The sequence below is a fragment of the Amphibalanus amphitrite genome, unplaced genomic scaffold, assembly GCF_019059575.1.
Source record: "Amphibalanus amphitrite isolate SeventyFive unplaced genomic scaffold, NRLGWU_Aamphi_draft 000128F_arrow, whole genome shotgun sequence".
Taxonomy (NCBI): domain Eukaryota; kingdom Metazoa; phylum Arthropoda; class Thecostraca; order Balanomorpha; family Balanidae; genus Amphibalanus; species Amphibalanus amphitrite.
In genome coordinates this window covers 633,321-650,990 of record NW_024881623.1, presented here as the reverse complement: position 1 = coordinate 650,990, position 17,670 = coordinate 633,321, and the positions used below count along the sequence as shown (strand labels likewise).

Below are 17,670 nucleotides of genomic sequence, written 5' to 3'. Positions count from 1 at the left end.
GCGACACCATTCCACAAACAGCCTGAAACGAAACATAAAACGTCTGTCGGCTCACGCCAGCTCCTATCAGATCCTGCGCCACCCATAAAAACCACCCTGAACCCCCTTTGAAAGGTCGCTTTTTGAGTGTCCACCGCCTTGGTCACCAACACGGTGACAGGACATGACGCAACGCCGCCATCGTCGGCCGCGACGTGGCCGTAACGGCGGCGACTCTCACCGCGGGGCGTGGTGGACGTCTGTCTGTCGTCTGACACCGTGTGACACGCTCCGTGACGCTCTGTGACACTCTGTGACGCGTCAATTTCCCAACTGCTCTCCGTCTCGCGAACTATGCGGCCCGCTGCGGTGTTGCACAAGACGGCGGCGACGGCCCGCCACCGGAGCCGTCACGGTGGTCGTCGCCCGTCACGGCCGCCGACTCACGAACCGTGGCGTGACGTGACGTGATCGTGGTCGGTCCGTGACGCTGAGGCACTGATAGCTGGTTACTGAAGAGCCGCCAAGACTGACGGAATTATTTGTCGGCCTCCGCGCTACGTAAAAAGGAGCGTTGTGGAGACTGAGTCTGAGCTAAATAGATTCAGTTGGAAGTCGGTAAATGAGGAGAAAGTCGCTACTGAGCCCTCTGAGACACACCCAACACGTGTTTGGTTAAAACACAAGACTTCTTGTAAAACAGTCCAAGTCATTCCTCCAGCTGTTTTACATTCCTCTCTCATTCCCCATTTCACCTTAATCACATTTCGCCCCGTCATCAGCAATATGACCGCATCACTCACCTATCACACCCCACTAACACACACGCCCACCACCCACACTCCTCCCCCCTCCCCACACTGAGCTCCGACCGTAGTTCCCACGCCTGGCGTGTCGGGCCTGGCCCGCCGTGGCCCGTGGTGACCCGTCATACCTCTCCGGTTCTTCGATTACCTCCCGCGGAGCGTGCATCGCCAAGACCCGTTATGCAGTCGACCGGCGCGGCCGGGCACGGGGAAGGAATACGCGGCCGGGCGGGCGGGCGGAACAGCGAGGAACTCAGCGAGGCGCGGTGCGGACAGCCTAGCCGGCTGGACTGTGACCGGCCGGATGGGCGGTAGACAGCGGGCGGTAGGCGGTGGGTGATAATCGGATAGTGGGCGAGTTGTTGCCGGTTAAAATAAGACATACATACTCGTAAGCTAAGACAGTGGTCTGCTTTAGGGGGACGATAGTGGCGCCATGGAAAGCGCATGGAACAAGCGCACTTTCCATGCAAGTGCATGGAAAGCGACAGCCTGCAAGACGTAAACATTAGATGTTGAACAGGAATGTCGCTGGCGAATGCTGGACGCTGCTGGTTAAAATTTGAACGTGGGTGGTAGTCGATTATTGGAATATGTGGAGCGTCTCGTTAGTCACCAAACCACCTGTACCACGCGTTATCAAGCGTGCGGCGAATGTGGGGCGGCTGGACTGGAATCCGGAGCTGACCGGACTGTAGGTGAACCTGTCTCGCCGGCTGGACGCGTGACGATATCTCCGGACAGCGCCAGTGGCTCGCTTCGGTCGAGGGTCGCCCGGGTGGCAATGACCTCTGCACTTGGAGGGCGGAGAGCAGCGCTGTCACCAGAACGACACAGCGCCGGAATAATGGGTGACTAATAATGATTGTGGAAGTTGACCGTAATTTGGGGTGATTTTTTGCAAGATTATTTACTCCGTATTTGATAGCATATCTTATGTACGTAATGTATGTAAGCGTGTAGGAAATTCGTTTATTTGGAAAAGTAAGCGATTAATTTGTAAATATTTACAGTGTCTTATTTTCCGTTTTATGTATAGAAACCTTGCAGTAGATACTGAATTTGTCGCCTAAAGGGTTTTGTATCAGCAAAGTGTTCTGCAGCAGTATCGCTGTGGCTGGAAGTCAGCCCTACCGCCTCCAATAACTACCCGTCATCGTCCTGATGGTGTGGGCCGATGACGGCTCTGGAGGTGCAGCTCAGCCAGTCGGCCCTAATGATCCTCGGACGACCGGCCTGTGAATTGGGCGATAATTTGTCCGTATTGTGATCGACCACAGGTGCTGGAACGGGGTGATTGGGCTCGTCTTCTAGCTTGGTATGTTTTTTTTTTGCCTAGCCGTTCATGGTTAGGTTGGGCTAAAGTAAGCGAAAACAAAAGGAGCACAGCTGGTTCAATTAGGCGAATGACAGCACTGAGTCTGATTTTCTCTTTCGTCCATTTGTCTACAGTAAAATAAACGGGTCAGGCTGGGCAATCAAAATGTCTTAAGTTCATGTTTCTACATTAGAGCCGCCAACCGGACATTCCTAGCGAAGAAATATATACCGTAAAGTGGGGCTATTTGAAACGGATTTTACAGTTTTTGGCATCTCCCTTTAAGACGGTTCATATTTCTTATAGCATGTAAATTGCAAAAATGTAGTTCCCTGTGAGCTCTTTCATATAGGTGCATTTTGGTTCAGCTAGTAATAATGATTAAGGATATTTTGTAAGTTAAAGCCTGTCTCAAATAGCCCCATAGGGTGGGGCTATTTGAGACAGTTTTAGTTACGAAGAAATTGAACAAAATCGGTCACGCTAGGAATAATTTTTTAAACGCCATGCGATTGGAAATTAAATTTTGATCATTCTGGCAAAAATTATTTTTGCAAAGACAATTATATTTCCTTTGTATTCAATATTTTCCTTTTTCGTAGGATGCTTCATTTCGGTAGGTTATGAAATTGCATCACTATATGCTAAGGCTATCATAATATGATGTGACCCTAAACTTTCAAAATGACAGGATGATCATTAAGGACCATTTCAAAGTCAACGACAGTACAATTTTGAAAGAAAGTTTTTGTATATAACCCTGGTGGCGTGAAAACAGATATGCTGAAAGTCGGTGGGGCTATTTGAGACAGACTCGCTACCTTATGAAGCATAATGTAATGAATCAAACGAGCTATAAGATTTCCCAAAACATTTAAGTGAATGGTCTGCATGATTCCTTGTTCAATTGCACATCTTCATGCGAAGAAATAACAGAAAAATGTTAGGCGGTTTTGATTTTATGCCGATTTTCCTCGATCGCTGCATGCTATAGCAATGAACCGGTTACCCTACCACATCACTAGTACTTGCATAGGCTCACCTAACAGCACGTTCATGTGTTAAGTAATCTTCAGTGGTGTTTTTGGTCAACCAAGGCAGACATGTGTTGATAGTCGACTAAGTCAGTGACTGATGAAGCACATTTTAAGGACATTTTCATCAGAATAACTAGTTTGGTCACCAGCTAAAGGGTCATTATGTTATACTGCGAACATGTAAATATTGCTTGCTACTAAAAGTACCCAACATGAGCCCACTGCACGTTTGTGACCACGACCGATTCACCGGTGTTGCTCATGTCGAAAGTTCGATGCACTTCAAGTAGATGGTGGTAAGTCTTCTCGGGTGCAATCGCATCACCATTATATTCAGTAGCTATTTGGCAGCATATCGATTGAGGTTTGACCAGGTGGGCATCATCGGGATTCTGAGACAATGGGTTACGCAATCGGCAGTAACGTTAACAATGTATAATGTTTTCATGAAAAATGTGCTTAGCCTAAAAGTAAAATGTTAGTAACGATAGATGCAGTGCCGAAGCTGTTAAAATTTCAACTATGTTAAGCTGCAGGTAGGGGTCCTTTTCGAGCAACTTAAATTGTACGTTTTTCTGTATTTCGCATTTTATGCCAAATTTCTTTCAAAACTTTTCGAGATTTTCAAAAAGGTTATTCAGGTCATTCACTGTTCAATTCCACATCAGCCTAAGCAAAAATGGCGAAAAAATATCAAACGGTTCTCATTTTACAGGGATTTTACTAACCCACTACCTTACTGTTTCAAATAGCCCCACTGTCTCAAATAGCCCCACTTTACGGTATTTATAGTTTGTAACATGCGAAAGGACGCTCGAATCAATCAATCAATCAATCAATCACATTACATCAAGTCATTAAATATTCAATTTGCCCACATCCCAGGCATCCTCAGTCCTCACACATCCTAAACCCGATCATCAGCCACTAATACTGCTGCTACTGCGCTCTGACTGTGCCTCTTGCGACTGTCTGTGGCTGTTGTTGCGGCTGCTGGCCCAACGGCCGGCCGGCCGGTCTGCAGGCCAGTCCCACAGGCGCAGTGGTCGGCTCCCACGCCTGGGGCAGATGTTCCCACGGAGCGTGCTGCGGCCGGGGTCGGCGTCCCTTCTTTCTGTCAGCCCGTCCGTCCCGCCGCCGGCACAGGGCGCCTCAACCGGGCTGAAATGGGGCCCAGGGCAAGCTGAGAATGCCGTCAGAACATGGGGAAAATGTGGGATTCGATGGATAATTTTTGACCTGCGAACACCACTGAGCTCTTTTTTGCATGATCTCGAAAACAATAATTACCCTCATCATTTATTTACTGATGCCGAAGATTATAGCTTGAGAAAGATCTTACCGCTGGGTTCAGTAACTGCAGGATTTTCTAACTGGTTTGTAGAGTCCTGGTGACCTATTGTTAACCCGCGCCGTGCTGGTGGCCTGAACTTTCCGCCGAGTGCTGGGGGGGGGGGGGGCGTTTTCACGCCCCCCCGTCTAACTCGGCTCCTGGGCCACGTAGCGACACGCGGTAAGCGGCAATCGAAAGAGCGTCAAAAATAAGGACGAAAACACTTCGGTCATTTTTTGGGTCAGGTCAAAGGTCAGGTCACCAGAGGTCACCAAAGGTAAAATGTTGACTATTTCAACATTTTGGAAACTGCCAACGGCTATCTCGGGAACCGATAGAGCTACAGCGCCGCGGAAAAGCGCATTCGATAGCCCTTTTACAGACCTTTCTGAGTAATGTCCTCAGATTTGACCTCAGGTCAACGGTTTAGCCTCCAGAGGGCAAAAACTCCAAAAATAGCCGTTTTTACGAAAAACGTTTTTTCGTCAATAACTTTTGACTCATAAGCGCCATGACATTACTTTTGCCAGCATCGTGTTTCTCTCGTCGAGACGCGTCGAATGAACTATTCGTTGACCTTGAAAGGTCATTTTGAAAATTTGACCTCAGGTCAAGGTCATGACCTGACCGAAAAGGGTCATGTTGCATATCAGTCGATCCGTATCGTCGAGCTGAACACATCTGACGTGTTTTCACCGCTCTAGCACGTCTCTATCAAAAGTTATAGCCAAAAAACTGCTGGCGACCGTTCATGACCTGAGATGACCTCAGGGGCACACAGAGGGGTCACAGGTGCATTTTTCCTATTCAGTGTGTCATGTTTACCTATGAACCGATGTTTGAGAGCGTTTTGAACGATATTCGTCCAAAAGAGGCGCATTTCAATTTTCTCCCATTGACTTATAATGGAGAGGTCGCAAAATTGACCTGACCTTAGGTCACAGATATCAAAAATCCGAGATATACATTTTATACATACTGTTACTCATATCAATCGCTGAAAGTTTCAAAGTGATCGTTCAGTCGGTGTAGCTATAGCGAGCCTTTGAACTTTTTCTGAGGTAAGGTCACTTGACGTGACCTGGTGACCTGACCTTGAACGGCCTAGGTCTGAAATTTTCACAACATGTGCGGAAATGATGTAGGAACACGTGTACCAAAAACGGCGGCGCTGCGCGCCGCCGTTTTTGAGATATTTGCGAAAAACCTGAGGGGGGGGCGTAAAAACGCCCCCCCCCAGCACGGCGCGGGTTAAGACTTTTACAATTATGGTATCGGGTGTTAAGGGCTTCAATTACGTGCCTTTGTGATACAGTACGGATCACAAACTCGGTCTACTAGGCATAAGATGGTACAGATGTATCGGTGAAACGTTTCCTTAAATAGCCCCTAATCGCTTTGATAGCCGCTGGGTATCGCTTACCATCGATTCCATCAGTCAAACGTATCTTCGAGTGACGTTGATTGGTGTATTTCTGTGTCATATTTTTACCGTTCAGTTCCGCTTCAGTGCAGATCCTGACAGAGAGCTGCTACCCAATTGGGTTTTCACAAAATACCCGCGGCGGTATGTGGCTCAAACAGCCCTTCCTCGCCCCGCAGAGAGAGATTGTAAATGGGTGAATGAGGTCAACTCAGCAGCTCTCTCTCATTTGTTCGTCAGCGGGTCTGTATAACCACCTGCTGTGTGCTTTGACCGCTATCTGATAGGCGACACAGTGGCTGTTTGATCCGCGTCCGTTTATTAAATAGCAGCTCTATTCTTTTCACACATCTGAATCATGCTTATATGAAACCGCAAGGCCATGTGAGTGAATTGATGAGATTTTCTAATCTCTCACATATATGCGACGACTGAATTGATGGTTGGATGGACTTTAGCTGCAGTCCTACATGTGTTGTAAACATCTTGCATTTATGCTCCGATGCTGTATTTCCTTGTAACTTCTTTTTTAACTCGATGCATTTAGAAGGTGTTCAGATAGAAGCCGTTATCATGTGTGGGTGTGAACTGAGAACCAAAGAAGTTTTCCTCGTTATTTTTTGTGTAATGGCTAGTATTATAATTACGCATTCAGCTGTATTTTCCTTATCTTCACGCAGTTTAATATTGCCTAAACCTACAGTTCTAACTTGCAGCTTTTTCCGATTTTTTCTTCTTCTTCAATGATCGATAACACAGTTGGCATTTCCATGGGCCTGCTTCAGACTTTTTAGAATGCAGCATTTGTACGCTTTTTACCCCCCCCCCCCCCAAAAAAAAAACAAACAAGCAAAGATCTGTGATACTTACATAGAAACCACAAAACTGATTTGTTTATTGTGATGTTTAGAATATACCTACGCTAGTAACAATATGTACGAGTACATATACCTATGTATAAAATATTTCACTCCCAACGTATAGGTAATGCCTGTATGATTTTCGGAGTGATTGAGCATCTGGGGTAATGAGCATGGTGCAAGGCATTCCCGTCTAAAATTGTGGGCACCCACTTATTCATGTGTGGTGACATTGGTGGTCAGCTCGTAATTTTAGGGAAAATTTCATCACTTATGTGCAGGCTTTGCAACAAACCAGTGCGCAATTCGCTCGCCACCTACCACTTTTCTCACGAACCTGCCGTTTCCACAAAGTTTCGGCTGTTGATAATTGGTTCTGTCTATAATTTTGGTCACTAAACCAAGCATGACTCCACCAATACCGTGGGAATTCTCAATTCTTGCAAGCTGCATTACATGTTATTGTGTCACCGTGCAGCCGCAAATATTGCATCTTTCCCTCAGCACTCATCGCTTGCTCGGAATGATAGTCCGAAGGTATCGAATCGAATAATCGAATAATCAAAAGGAGCAACAATAATCCCCTTTGAACGTGCTTTTCTATACCCTCTGCTCACCTTCAAAGTTCGACCCCTCTGACCGCGTGTTCTCCACCCCTGCAGGCTCGCCGTGGGAGGTGGACGTGGGCGCGATGGACGCGTCCGGAGGTCTACAGGTGATGGGGGAGCACCTCAAACACTTCCCCGCCAACAAGCCGGCCTCGATTGACATCGCGGCGCCGGGCAGGAGCAAGGCCGACCTCTCTGTCGATGTTGTCGGTGAGTAACAGACCTCTGTCGAGGTTGTGTGTCGGAGTAATAGAACTCTGTCGAGGTTATGGGTCGGAGTAACAGACCTCTGTTGAGAGGCTGGTCAGTGCCGCCGCGTTCGCTGTCGTTTTTGTTGATTGATGTCTAGTTTACTGATCTCAGGCAGCTTTTGCCAAATTGTCAGGGAACTCAGATTTTTTTTTTCAATAGAAAAATACAATTCTAAAGAATAGTGTTTTAACTATTGACAACAAACCTTCGGTTATTGTGGTCGAAACCTGGCCAGCCACGTGAACTTTTGCCGCATTGTCGTAGCTAATGTGGTGGTTAAGGCCAATGGTGTTACGAACTACAGTTTCAAAAGCAACTCTAGTGCGGTCATTCATCATCATCAAGCATGGTATTTGCAAACTTTGGTTTAAAGTTGCAACTTGCACATGTAAAGAGCTCAAACATTTGTTGTACCGTTTCATTTATTGCAAGTGACTGCGATTAGAAACATGTTGACTTTTATGTACAGCGGCACCAGCTTTACTACTCTAACGAACAAAAATCTTATCTCCTATATGCTAGACCTCTTATGCGATCGGCGATCTATGAAATGTGACAGTGGCTTGTACAAATGGTTTTAGTCTGTATAATTCCTTTGGGAATGCAGGCAGCCATGTCCGACGCATATCAAAGGGAAAATCCGCTTCAATCATACCGTTTCTGTGCTGTAGAAACGTAATATCACGCTACTGGATGGCGATTGTAGAAGGAATGTTCGAACGTTCAGCTAACGGTATAACAATAATTGTTGATAAAGATCAATATGCGGGCTATTGGTTCAGCGAGATAACATAATTATCATTGAAGATTGCCATGATTTGGTGAATTAGATCACATTGGCGAGCATGCAGACCAGAAGTCCAAAGACGAAATAGTGGAGACCATTTCATTGAAACACATAACTAGATGAAAAATCAATAAATATTGTGTTTTAGGAGGTAAATGGAAAAGGACTTTGACAATGAATTATTTCTCCCACAAGTTCGTCACATGTCCTGACTTGAGCTTACGCATGCTGCAAGTTTCGCGTGTAAGATATCGTTTAAATTTCGTTCGTTTAATTGATGATATTCCATGAAGTGAAATGAAACAACCAAACACCTGCACATCTGGCTAGAGACCGGCCTGCATATACGGCAGATGGTAGCCGCCGGCGGACGCGCCAGTATAGCGCAGACAGTCGGCTGAGCTGACGGCCTCTCGCCACTTTCACCGACGAGACGGCGCGGCCCGTGGCGGGCGTTACGTGCGTCGGTCACGACACGTGCGACCGTTTGTGGCCGTACATCCGGCGCCGTGGTGTCACGGAGTCGGCGCCGGGGCAAGGTCGGCGCCGCGACGCCGCCTCCGCCGCGGCACCGTGCGGAACGGCCGGGCGGCGTTTTTCTTCCGGTGAACCGCCGCCGCCGCCACCGGCCACCGCTACCGCCGCCGCTGCCGCTGTCGCTGCTGCTGCTGCGTGTATACTGTTATTAGACTTAGTCCAATATCCTGAACCATGAGCGTCTTTCCTTGGTAATTGGTATCAAGATTGCTAGCAATTTCGTGGATATAACAAAGAAGTGAATAAGAGAACGAGAGCGGTGCAAGTCATGCAGAAACCGAGGACATTCCTGCGACATTCTTTGTCAGGAGCCAAAGTGCTTGATAGAAAAATCGCAGCAAATGAACAAGGTCTGCACGTGCCTCTTGTAGAAGCGTTGGAATGTCGCTACAACTCTGTAACGCACTTTTGTCACCTGTGTCGGCTTTTGACACGGCTGGCCAATCCGGCTTTAGTAATTCTAAACGGACTCCGCTAGCATACTTGGAATGCTTTCTTTGAGGAAAACTGGCGCCCCGCTGGCCGAGTGTACTCCGTTCGTGAGGTGCACTGTATAAGCCGTGACAGTGCCCGGCTGATATGGTCTGGTCAGCAGTCCGATCGGCTGCGACGCCATGTCGCAGCGTGAGCGGGCGGGGCCCGCGCCCAAATTGGACGGATATGTGCAGTGTGCAGTGCAGCCCACATGCTAAAATTGGATAGACATGTGCACTGTGCAGCATGCCTGCTAATATCGCTTACAACAAAGGTGCACCGCTAATGGAAGGATCGCTTTCGATCTGAGATCACAAGGACACAAACTGCACCAAGAGATAGGTACATAGGCGAGTGTCGTGTTTCTGCTTTTTAGTAAAAGTGCAGGAAACATATCCCCACTCCCCAGTCCCCTGTCAATCATTGTATCCCGTAACCCTTAGGCTGTTTAGTCCCTAGAGCATCATTTCGCTGTGTGTGACTCAACTCGCTTGCAATGCGAGAGGAAATCTGGGGAGGAAATCCTTCTCAACAGGAGTAAACATGTCGTGTTCTACCCAAATCCAATTGTCGGCTCGTGTTATCCGGTGAACGGCAAACTCCACTCGAATCTCAGTTCACCGAATTGGGGAGTTTGTTCGCGGAACTGTCGATGTCACGTAAACCTCTCTAAATGAACGCAGAATGCCATTTCCTCATTTCTTTTCCAGCATACTCCACATGCCTCTCACCCTGTGTGTTCAGAAACATGTGTGCGTCATGCTCACTCAGCATTTTCTCGCCTCCGACAGGTCCGTCCAAACGGACGGTTCCGTTCACACTGACAGAGAAGGGCAGCGGAATCTTCAAGTGTCAGTTCAACGCCTCAGAAGTGGGCAGCCATGTCATCAATGTCAACGTTGACGGACAACCGGTGAGTAATGACATCAGTAACGTAATTAGTGACATCGTGACGTCATGAGTGGTCTGATCAAAGACGTGATGCGTGACTTCAGATGTGATTAGATGAACGATGTGTTATTAGTGGTTGGAGCGTTCTATAATTTAGGGTACCACCGTATGGTGTATGGCATTGGTAACATGTATCCTGTATTTGGCGAGTGGCGTTATTAGCAGGAAGTTCGCCCATGACTGATAAAGTCACGTCATGAAAGTGTGACGTCACACATGACAGGGGAGAGAGGGAGAGAGGGTCCCGTGCCGTCCACGGGCCGTTTGTGCTGAATGGAGGAGGTGCCACGGTAGTTCAAACCGTCACAATAGAAACTGGGTTTCCAGTGTTGGGTCGAGGTTAGCCAGTCACTGGGATTCGTGTTCGTAGTTGTACATCTATTCTGTCGAATTTCAGACAGGAAAGTTTTATTTCACTTTTAGCTAACAGAAATTAAGTCGAAACGATACCTTGGTGGTTGGAATCCTTCTAAACCACGCAAAAAACGGCATCATAAATACAGTTATCGTTAAGCTACAATTATTATTAACACAGCGCGACTTTTTTATATCCTTGTTACAATGAAACACATAGTTATGTGCGTTTGAAAACAGGGCGCTTTGGAGCTAGTCCGCTTGATGTTTGAATGGGCTATCGGCCGGCAGTGCCGTTCAAACATTCCGACTGTGCGCTGTGCGTTACACATGTGTTATGCAGTGTTTACTGTACGTTTGGCGGCACGTTTCTGCGAGTTGCGCCGTTCTAAGACCGACTGTTGTGTTCTGTTTGCCCCAGATACCCGGCAGCCCGTTTGTATCGAAGGCATACAACGCGGGACTGATTCGGGTGTCGGACGTTCCTACCGGAGTGGTAGGCCAGACCTGCCAGTTCAGAGGTGAGTGTGAGCTCAGAGTTCAGAGTGAGTGCGAGGGAGACTCTTTGAATGACAGCGAGGATGATCAGACCACTAAATCGCCTAGAACTGCTTTTTGATTTGCATATCCTATGAGAGGAATATGCTGTTTACTAATACTAGAAAGTATAAATGTCACTGGGAGTCATGTCTTATACGTTTTCCGGCTTTGCTAATTAGCGTGAGTTAATCCCATAAGGAAATTAGCCGTTACACATTGCGGTATCTGATGCCAAAAATAGTTCATACCTACCTGAAGCAGCTGGCGAGACTGGGACAGCTCTGTGACACCTCTGTCTATCCCCCTCCGCAGTGGATGCCAGCCAGGCCGGCGAGGGCCAGCTGGAGATCTCCATCAACGAGGGCGAGGTGCCCAACCACGTGCAGGTGCTGGGCGGCGGCCGGTGCCTGGTCACATTCACACCAGAGATGCCCAAGACACACACCATCGACATCAAGTTCAACGGCGAGCCGGTGCCCGGCTGTCCGTTCGTGTGTCGCGTGCAGGGCAGCTCGCGGGTCACGGTGAACCTGCGGCACCTGGAGCTGCTGCCGGTGCGCCAGCCGGCCAGCTTCCTCATCCATATCGACGGAGGAGGGAACGCCGAGCTGGCGGTGTCGGTGCGAGGCCCGGCGCACTCGACACTGCCCGTCAAGGTGACGGGTAATGTGCGCAGTGGCTTCACGGCAGAGTTCACCCCGCTGGAGGTGGGCGCCCACACGGTGCTGGTCGAGTATAACGGCGCGCCCGTCAGCGGTACACCGTTCACCTGCAAGGTGTACGACACGGGACGCGTCACCGTCACCAGCATGCCCAAGGGCGCCATCGGCAAGAGCCTCCAGTTCACAGGTGGGTGACTCGTGAGGAGGGGGTGCGGTGGGGATGAGCTGCAACCGTTGCATGCTCCCTCGATGACGACACACTCGTTGCTGTGTGATATTTTGCGCATATTCCGTACAAGCTGTTTTGGGTAAAACGGCAACTAACAGTATTTCGCCATGCGACTTTTAGCAGTGTAATGCTACAAATTAGTTTAACCCGCGCCCTGCTGGGGGTCCTGGATTTCCACGCCCTGCTGGGGGGGGGGGGGGTGTTTGAACACCCCCCCCCCCTTGTAACTCGGCTCCTGGGCCACGTAGCGATACGCGGAAGGCGGCGTTCGAAAGAGCGTAAAAAATAATGACGAAATCACTTCGGTCAATTTTTTGGTCAGGTCAAAGGTCAGGTCACCAGAGGTCATTGAAGGCAAAATTTCGCCGACTTCCAGGTCGAATGTCGAAAATTTCCAAGAAGCCAACGCATAACTCGGGAACCAATAGAGCTACAGCGCCGCGGAAAAGCGCATTCGATAGCCCTATTAACGCCCTTTCTGAGTAATTCTCTCAGATTTGACCTAACGTCAACGGTTTTGCCTGCAGGGGGCAAAAACTGCAAAAATAGCCGATTTTTTCGAAAACAGTTTTTCTGCAATAACTTTTGACCCAAGCCTTGTACGAGCTTACTTTTACCGGCATCGTGTTCCTCTCGTCAAGACGCATCGAATGAACTATAACTTGACCTTGAAAGGTCAACTTGAAAATTTGACCTCAGGTCAAGGTCATGACCTGACCGGGAAGGGTCATGTTGCATATCAGTCGATCCGTATCGTCGAGCTGAACACATCTAAGGCATTTTCATCGCTCTAGCATGCCTCTATCAAAAGTAATTTGCGAAAAACTGTTAGATACCATTCGTGACCTAAGATGACCTCAGGGCATAAACAAGGGTCACGGACACCATTTTCAAGTTCAGTGTGTCTAAACCACTTGTAATTCGGTGTTTGGGAGTGTTTATAATGTCTTTCATCCAAAAGAGGCGCATTTTAATTTTCTCCCATTGACTTATAATGGGGAGGTCGCAAAATTGACCTGACCTTAGGTCATCGATATCAAAATTCTGAGATATACATTTTGTACATGCTATTGCTCTTAGCAATCGCTGAAAGTTTCAAAGCGATCGGTCACTCGGTGTAGCTATGACAGACATTGAAAGTTTTTATGAGGTGAGGTCACTTCAAGTGACCTGGTGACCTGACCTTGAATGACCTTGGTCTGAAATTTTCACAACATGTGTAGAATTGATGTATGATAAGGTGTACCAAAAACAGCGGCGCTCCGCGCCGCCGTTTTTGAGATATTTGCGAAAAACCACAAGGGGGGGTGTTCAAACACCCCCCCCCCCCAGCAGGGCGCGGGTTAAACTCGCGTCATCAGTCAGATACTACGACGTGGGCTAGTCAAATTTGCTACAAATGTTATGTAACGCGCCCTGAATGCCATATAACGTTAATTAAGAACGTCCAGCATTGTTACGCCAATCTTTCATCATACAGAACCCCGTTTAACCAGTGCCGGGCTTCCAAAGGGCGCACGTGGCGCACTATTTCGGGTCGGCGTGTTTCCTATCTACTTTAGCTAGCAGAGGAGGGGCCCTGGCGTCGGCCGGTTCAGACTAGGTGCGCCGCAGCCGTCCAAAACAGAGCTCGCGTGCATGTTACCGCTCTGTTAGGCAGTGCTGAGATCAGCGGCGGCCAGTTTTACATTCCATTCACGTGAGCGCAGCAGCGCCAGTGAACTGGGCCTAATCGTCCCCGTGCTGGACGCTCTCACGTAACTAACGTGGCTGGTTAATCCTTATCTCCACAACCCCGTACTCCAGTTATGAAAGACGTTGAAGGGGACACTTAATTAAAATAATAGACACTTTTATAAGATAACTACAATTCAGGTTTCACGTCAAAGGTAAAGCAAGAGCCTCTTTTAATTTGAACGTGTTCAGTAAATCACAAGAAACCTGAAAATCATTCTCTTCCGGGATGCTCATGATTTTCGCCATCATTTCAAAATTTGCAGCTAAATATGAAAACGTCTTTATACTTAGTGTTTCACAACGACAAAAACAAAGTTTCAGTCCCTCTTATTATCATAACCTACAGTTTAAGAAACCGACACCCAATCCCATGCATGAAATAATGACCCAGCGACGTAAGAGTCGCTCTCTGACGGCCTTGGCTGTCTCGCTCCAGACAGACCACTCTGCTGAGAGTGTCTATAAACAATGGTTCATTCTGGCCCTCCTGCCCCGCCGACCCCGCCATAAACTCCGCCCCTTTCCCCTCCATTCCTCGTCTGATGGCTGGGACTGCCCCATTGGAGGCCCGTCAGGCGCCGCCCGTATGACCCTCGCAAGAATCACCTGGTCTGGTGTGGGGAAGGGAAGAATAGGGAAGGGGTGTGATGGTCGGTTGGTATAGGCTACATGGAATACGGGTAGTCGGTGACGCTGCGGATTGAGGTCAAAACATATGTCAACAAAATGCGTCATTCGATTAATTGGGCTAGATTGTGAAAGTTGATACGCTATCCAGTCCCAGTCAACCCATCCAATTCAGTCTTCCTTCAGTCTCTCAGCCTCCTTGCGGCTCCAGCCTCAGTTTTCCCGCGTCTCTAGGCCAGTCAGCGTCTACTCTCTGAGAAGCCCCACCCAGTCTCCGTCATCCGCCGCCGTCCCTCGACGGCCGCCCGATCCCGTTACTGCCTGGGCGCTCCGCGGGCATGTGCCACCGCCTTCCGGTCCAGCCGGGCTGCCCGGCGCGCCTCCGTTCACCACAAAAACAGCTGCCAACCGACCGGCCGCCTGCCCAACCGCCTGTCTGCCTTCGAGGCCGGGCTGCCCGCCGCCGGCGGCTGTTACAGACGCCTGGGAAAGTGTACGGGTTTTTAGTGATGGGGAGGCTGGGTTATAGACGAGAGCGGCAAGTAGCGATGGGTAAATACCGGGAAAAGATGGTGTATTGAAGTTCTTTGTGCTCGGGAAAAAGGGTCGTTATGTGGGGTGTTAGGTGGCTGGATATACCAGGCACATAACCTATCGCACATTACAACAGGAAAACGTACATGTCTATCGTTGAAAGTGACATCCGCCACGACATCTAAATCGCAATCGAATTTCCTACAGACGCTCCATCCATAATTGCGCCCATGACGATGCTACACTTCTGACATATGTAATACTTACCCCCAAGTTTATGATATTCTCCATTCGTGTGAAAGTGCTATGTGCTCCGGGCTCCATCTAACCTCGGTTCTCCTCTTTCTGTCCACAGTGGATGCTAGCGAGGCCGGGGAGGGTAACCTGGAGATATCGATCAGCGCAGGAGGGCGCAACATCCCCACCCAGGTGCACCCGCAGGGCTCGGCACGATTCGGCGTCAGTTTCGTGCCGCTCGAGCCCGTCGATCACAACATCAGCATCTCCTTCAACAAGGAGCCCATCCCCGGTGAGTAACACATTGAGAATCGGTGCGTCCGTGGAGTTGGTCGTAGTTCAGAGGTGGTTTGGAAATAAGCGTTATAAGGAATGATGGAGCGATACACGCTATATGAGAAACGTCGTATAAGCTGCAGTCGACAGGCATATGTGTGAATAACGAATGACAAAAGTAGATAATATGCGATCATTTCTTACTGTGATTGAAACTGCTGAATAACCCAATGTAACGCAGCTGCACATCTTCAAAACCCAGTAAGATCACTATTTCATTAGTGGCGTCCGTGATTTTGCTTAGCTATGACAGTGTCTAATTAATTTTCACGCTTACAAAATCCATCTTTTAGCCTTTTTATTTCCTCATTTGGCCAGCTGTCGAACAATAGAGCTCCGGAATGGCACGCCACTGCCACCATTGTGGTAGGAGCCCGCACTCCTTCAGCGATTGTTCTGTGGCAAATGACCGGAACGTCAGCACGGGGAGGGGAGGGGAGGGCGACCGTCAGTGGTACCGTTTCCGTCCGATGAGGCTGGTTCGGACACGCCACCAACCGCCACAGCGGCCCGAGCATGATAGTGATGACTGGAGCCGCTAGAACGGCCGATAGATGGTCCAATGGTCGGCCGATGGTCGTTAACGAAAATGGGGTAATGATGTATTATGTTGGTTACATTGGGAATGTTGAGGGTGATGTTGTTAGCGGGATTGTGACCAAGAAACAGTTACACTGGGTGGTTGAAGGAACTTGGAACTACGCTGCTGTGTACACCACTTGTTGGTTCGTGGGAAGATAATAGATAGGAAGCCATTGGCACAGCACACATCAGGTAGACCGCCTAACGACGGGCGAAATGGCTGGCATTACTTGATTTCCGTAACAGAGCATTGCGGTCTCAAATTTATCTTTGAAATATTTAGTGATAGCCGTTTTATCTTTTGTAGCCCACGACCTTTCTTGAAGGACATTGGTACACGGTGGGGGCTACATACAAAAATTTCGTTTTACAAAAGGATTCTACCCTTCCATACGGCCTTGCTATCACCTATTTTTAGCACCTTTGGGTTAGCATGTAAGCTGACCGTCTCTCCCCTCTTTCTGTTCGGCAGGCTCTCCGTTCGTAGCACACGTACAGTCCGATCCGAACCACATCGTGGTCAAAGGCGCGTCTCTCGCCTCGACTGCCGTTGGCAAGTCGTCCTATTTCACGCTGAGCAACGTCTCTGGAAACGTCGAAGAGGTCGAGGTCAACGTCGATGGTGAGTATTGTCACGTACTGAACGTTTGGGGGACGTGATTTAAGACGTCAATTGGGACGTAAATTTGGACGTGTATCGTGGCGTGAGCTACCTACGTGTTTTGGTAAGGCTTTGTCAGCAGTGACGTATATCTGTGTTTCAAAGCGGGGTTATGGAACATGCTATATCGTCAGCCTTCTACTGATCTGAATTGTGTCTTTTCTTGGTAACCCTTTCTGCGTTCGTCCAATTCAATGCTTTGTTCTTGTTTTCTTTATCACCGATATACACTGAACGGGTGCACTCGGGGTACATTATTCAATTACAGAATAATATATTTTTATTTCACTAGTTTTGCACCAATTGTTCACTGTGTTGCTTCAGCAGCGTCATCACCTGCACAGAAAAAAGATAGTGTACCGTTAACTCTTCACGAATCTATTAGCACCTTAAAGCTGCTTAGTCAGTTCTCCGAATTCGTCTGTTTTGTTTGGTCCTTAGATTTTTTTTCTAATAGTTTGTTCTCTTTCTCTTTCAGGTCGTTATAGTTCCCCTAAAGTTCACTAACACCTGCTTACTAACGCTTAATGAATGCATGTGATTTAGTGTTAGTGCATGACGTATTTACAACTGACATTGCTTATGGTCATATGATCTTCATTAATATGTTTTGGCTGCATGAAATGAGTGGCATGTGCACAATACCTGTATGCAATCCGTTCTGCTTTGCTCGATCACGGGAGCGGGAGATCGCTGGGCTGAGTGGTTTGTGAAAACGCTCGACCTTTTCGATGGACCTCCGGCTTCCGTTTTCGCTTCACCGAGCAATGAAACTTAATTTCACTTGCTTTCATTTCACCGCCGTT

At 48.3% G+C, this 17,670-nt stretch overlaps 1 protein-coding gene across 2 annotated transcripts in view; it reads left to right on the top strand.

Annotated features, from left to right (window-relative positions):
• Window positions 1–17,670, top strand: part of LOC122381819 (filamin-C-like) — a 58,401-nt gene that overhangs the window by 15,646 nt on the left and 25,085 nt on the right. For both annotated transcript variants that reach the window (XM_043366501.1, XM_043366502.1), the window contains 6 exons: window positions 7,419–7,574; window positions 10,206–10,327; window positions 11,141–11,240; window positions 11,572–12,108; window positions 15,404–15,577; window positions 16,676–16,825. In XM_043366501.1, the coding sequence (XP_043222436.1) occupies window positions 7,419–7,574; window positions 10,206–10,327; window positions 11,141–11,240; window positions 11,572–12,108; window positions 15,404–15,577; window positions 16,676–16,825 (1,239 nt within the window). The remainder of the gene's footprint in view (window positions 1–7,418; window positions 7,575–10,205; window positions 10,328–11,140; window positions 11,241–11,571; window positions 12,109–15,403; window positions 15,578–16,675; window positions 16,826–17,670) is intronic.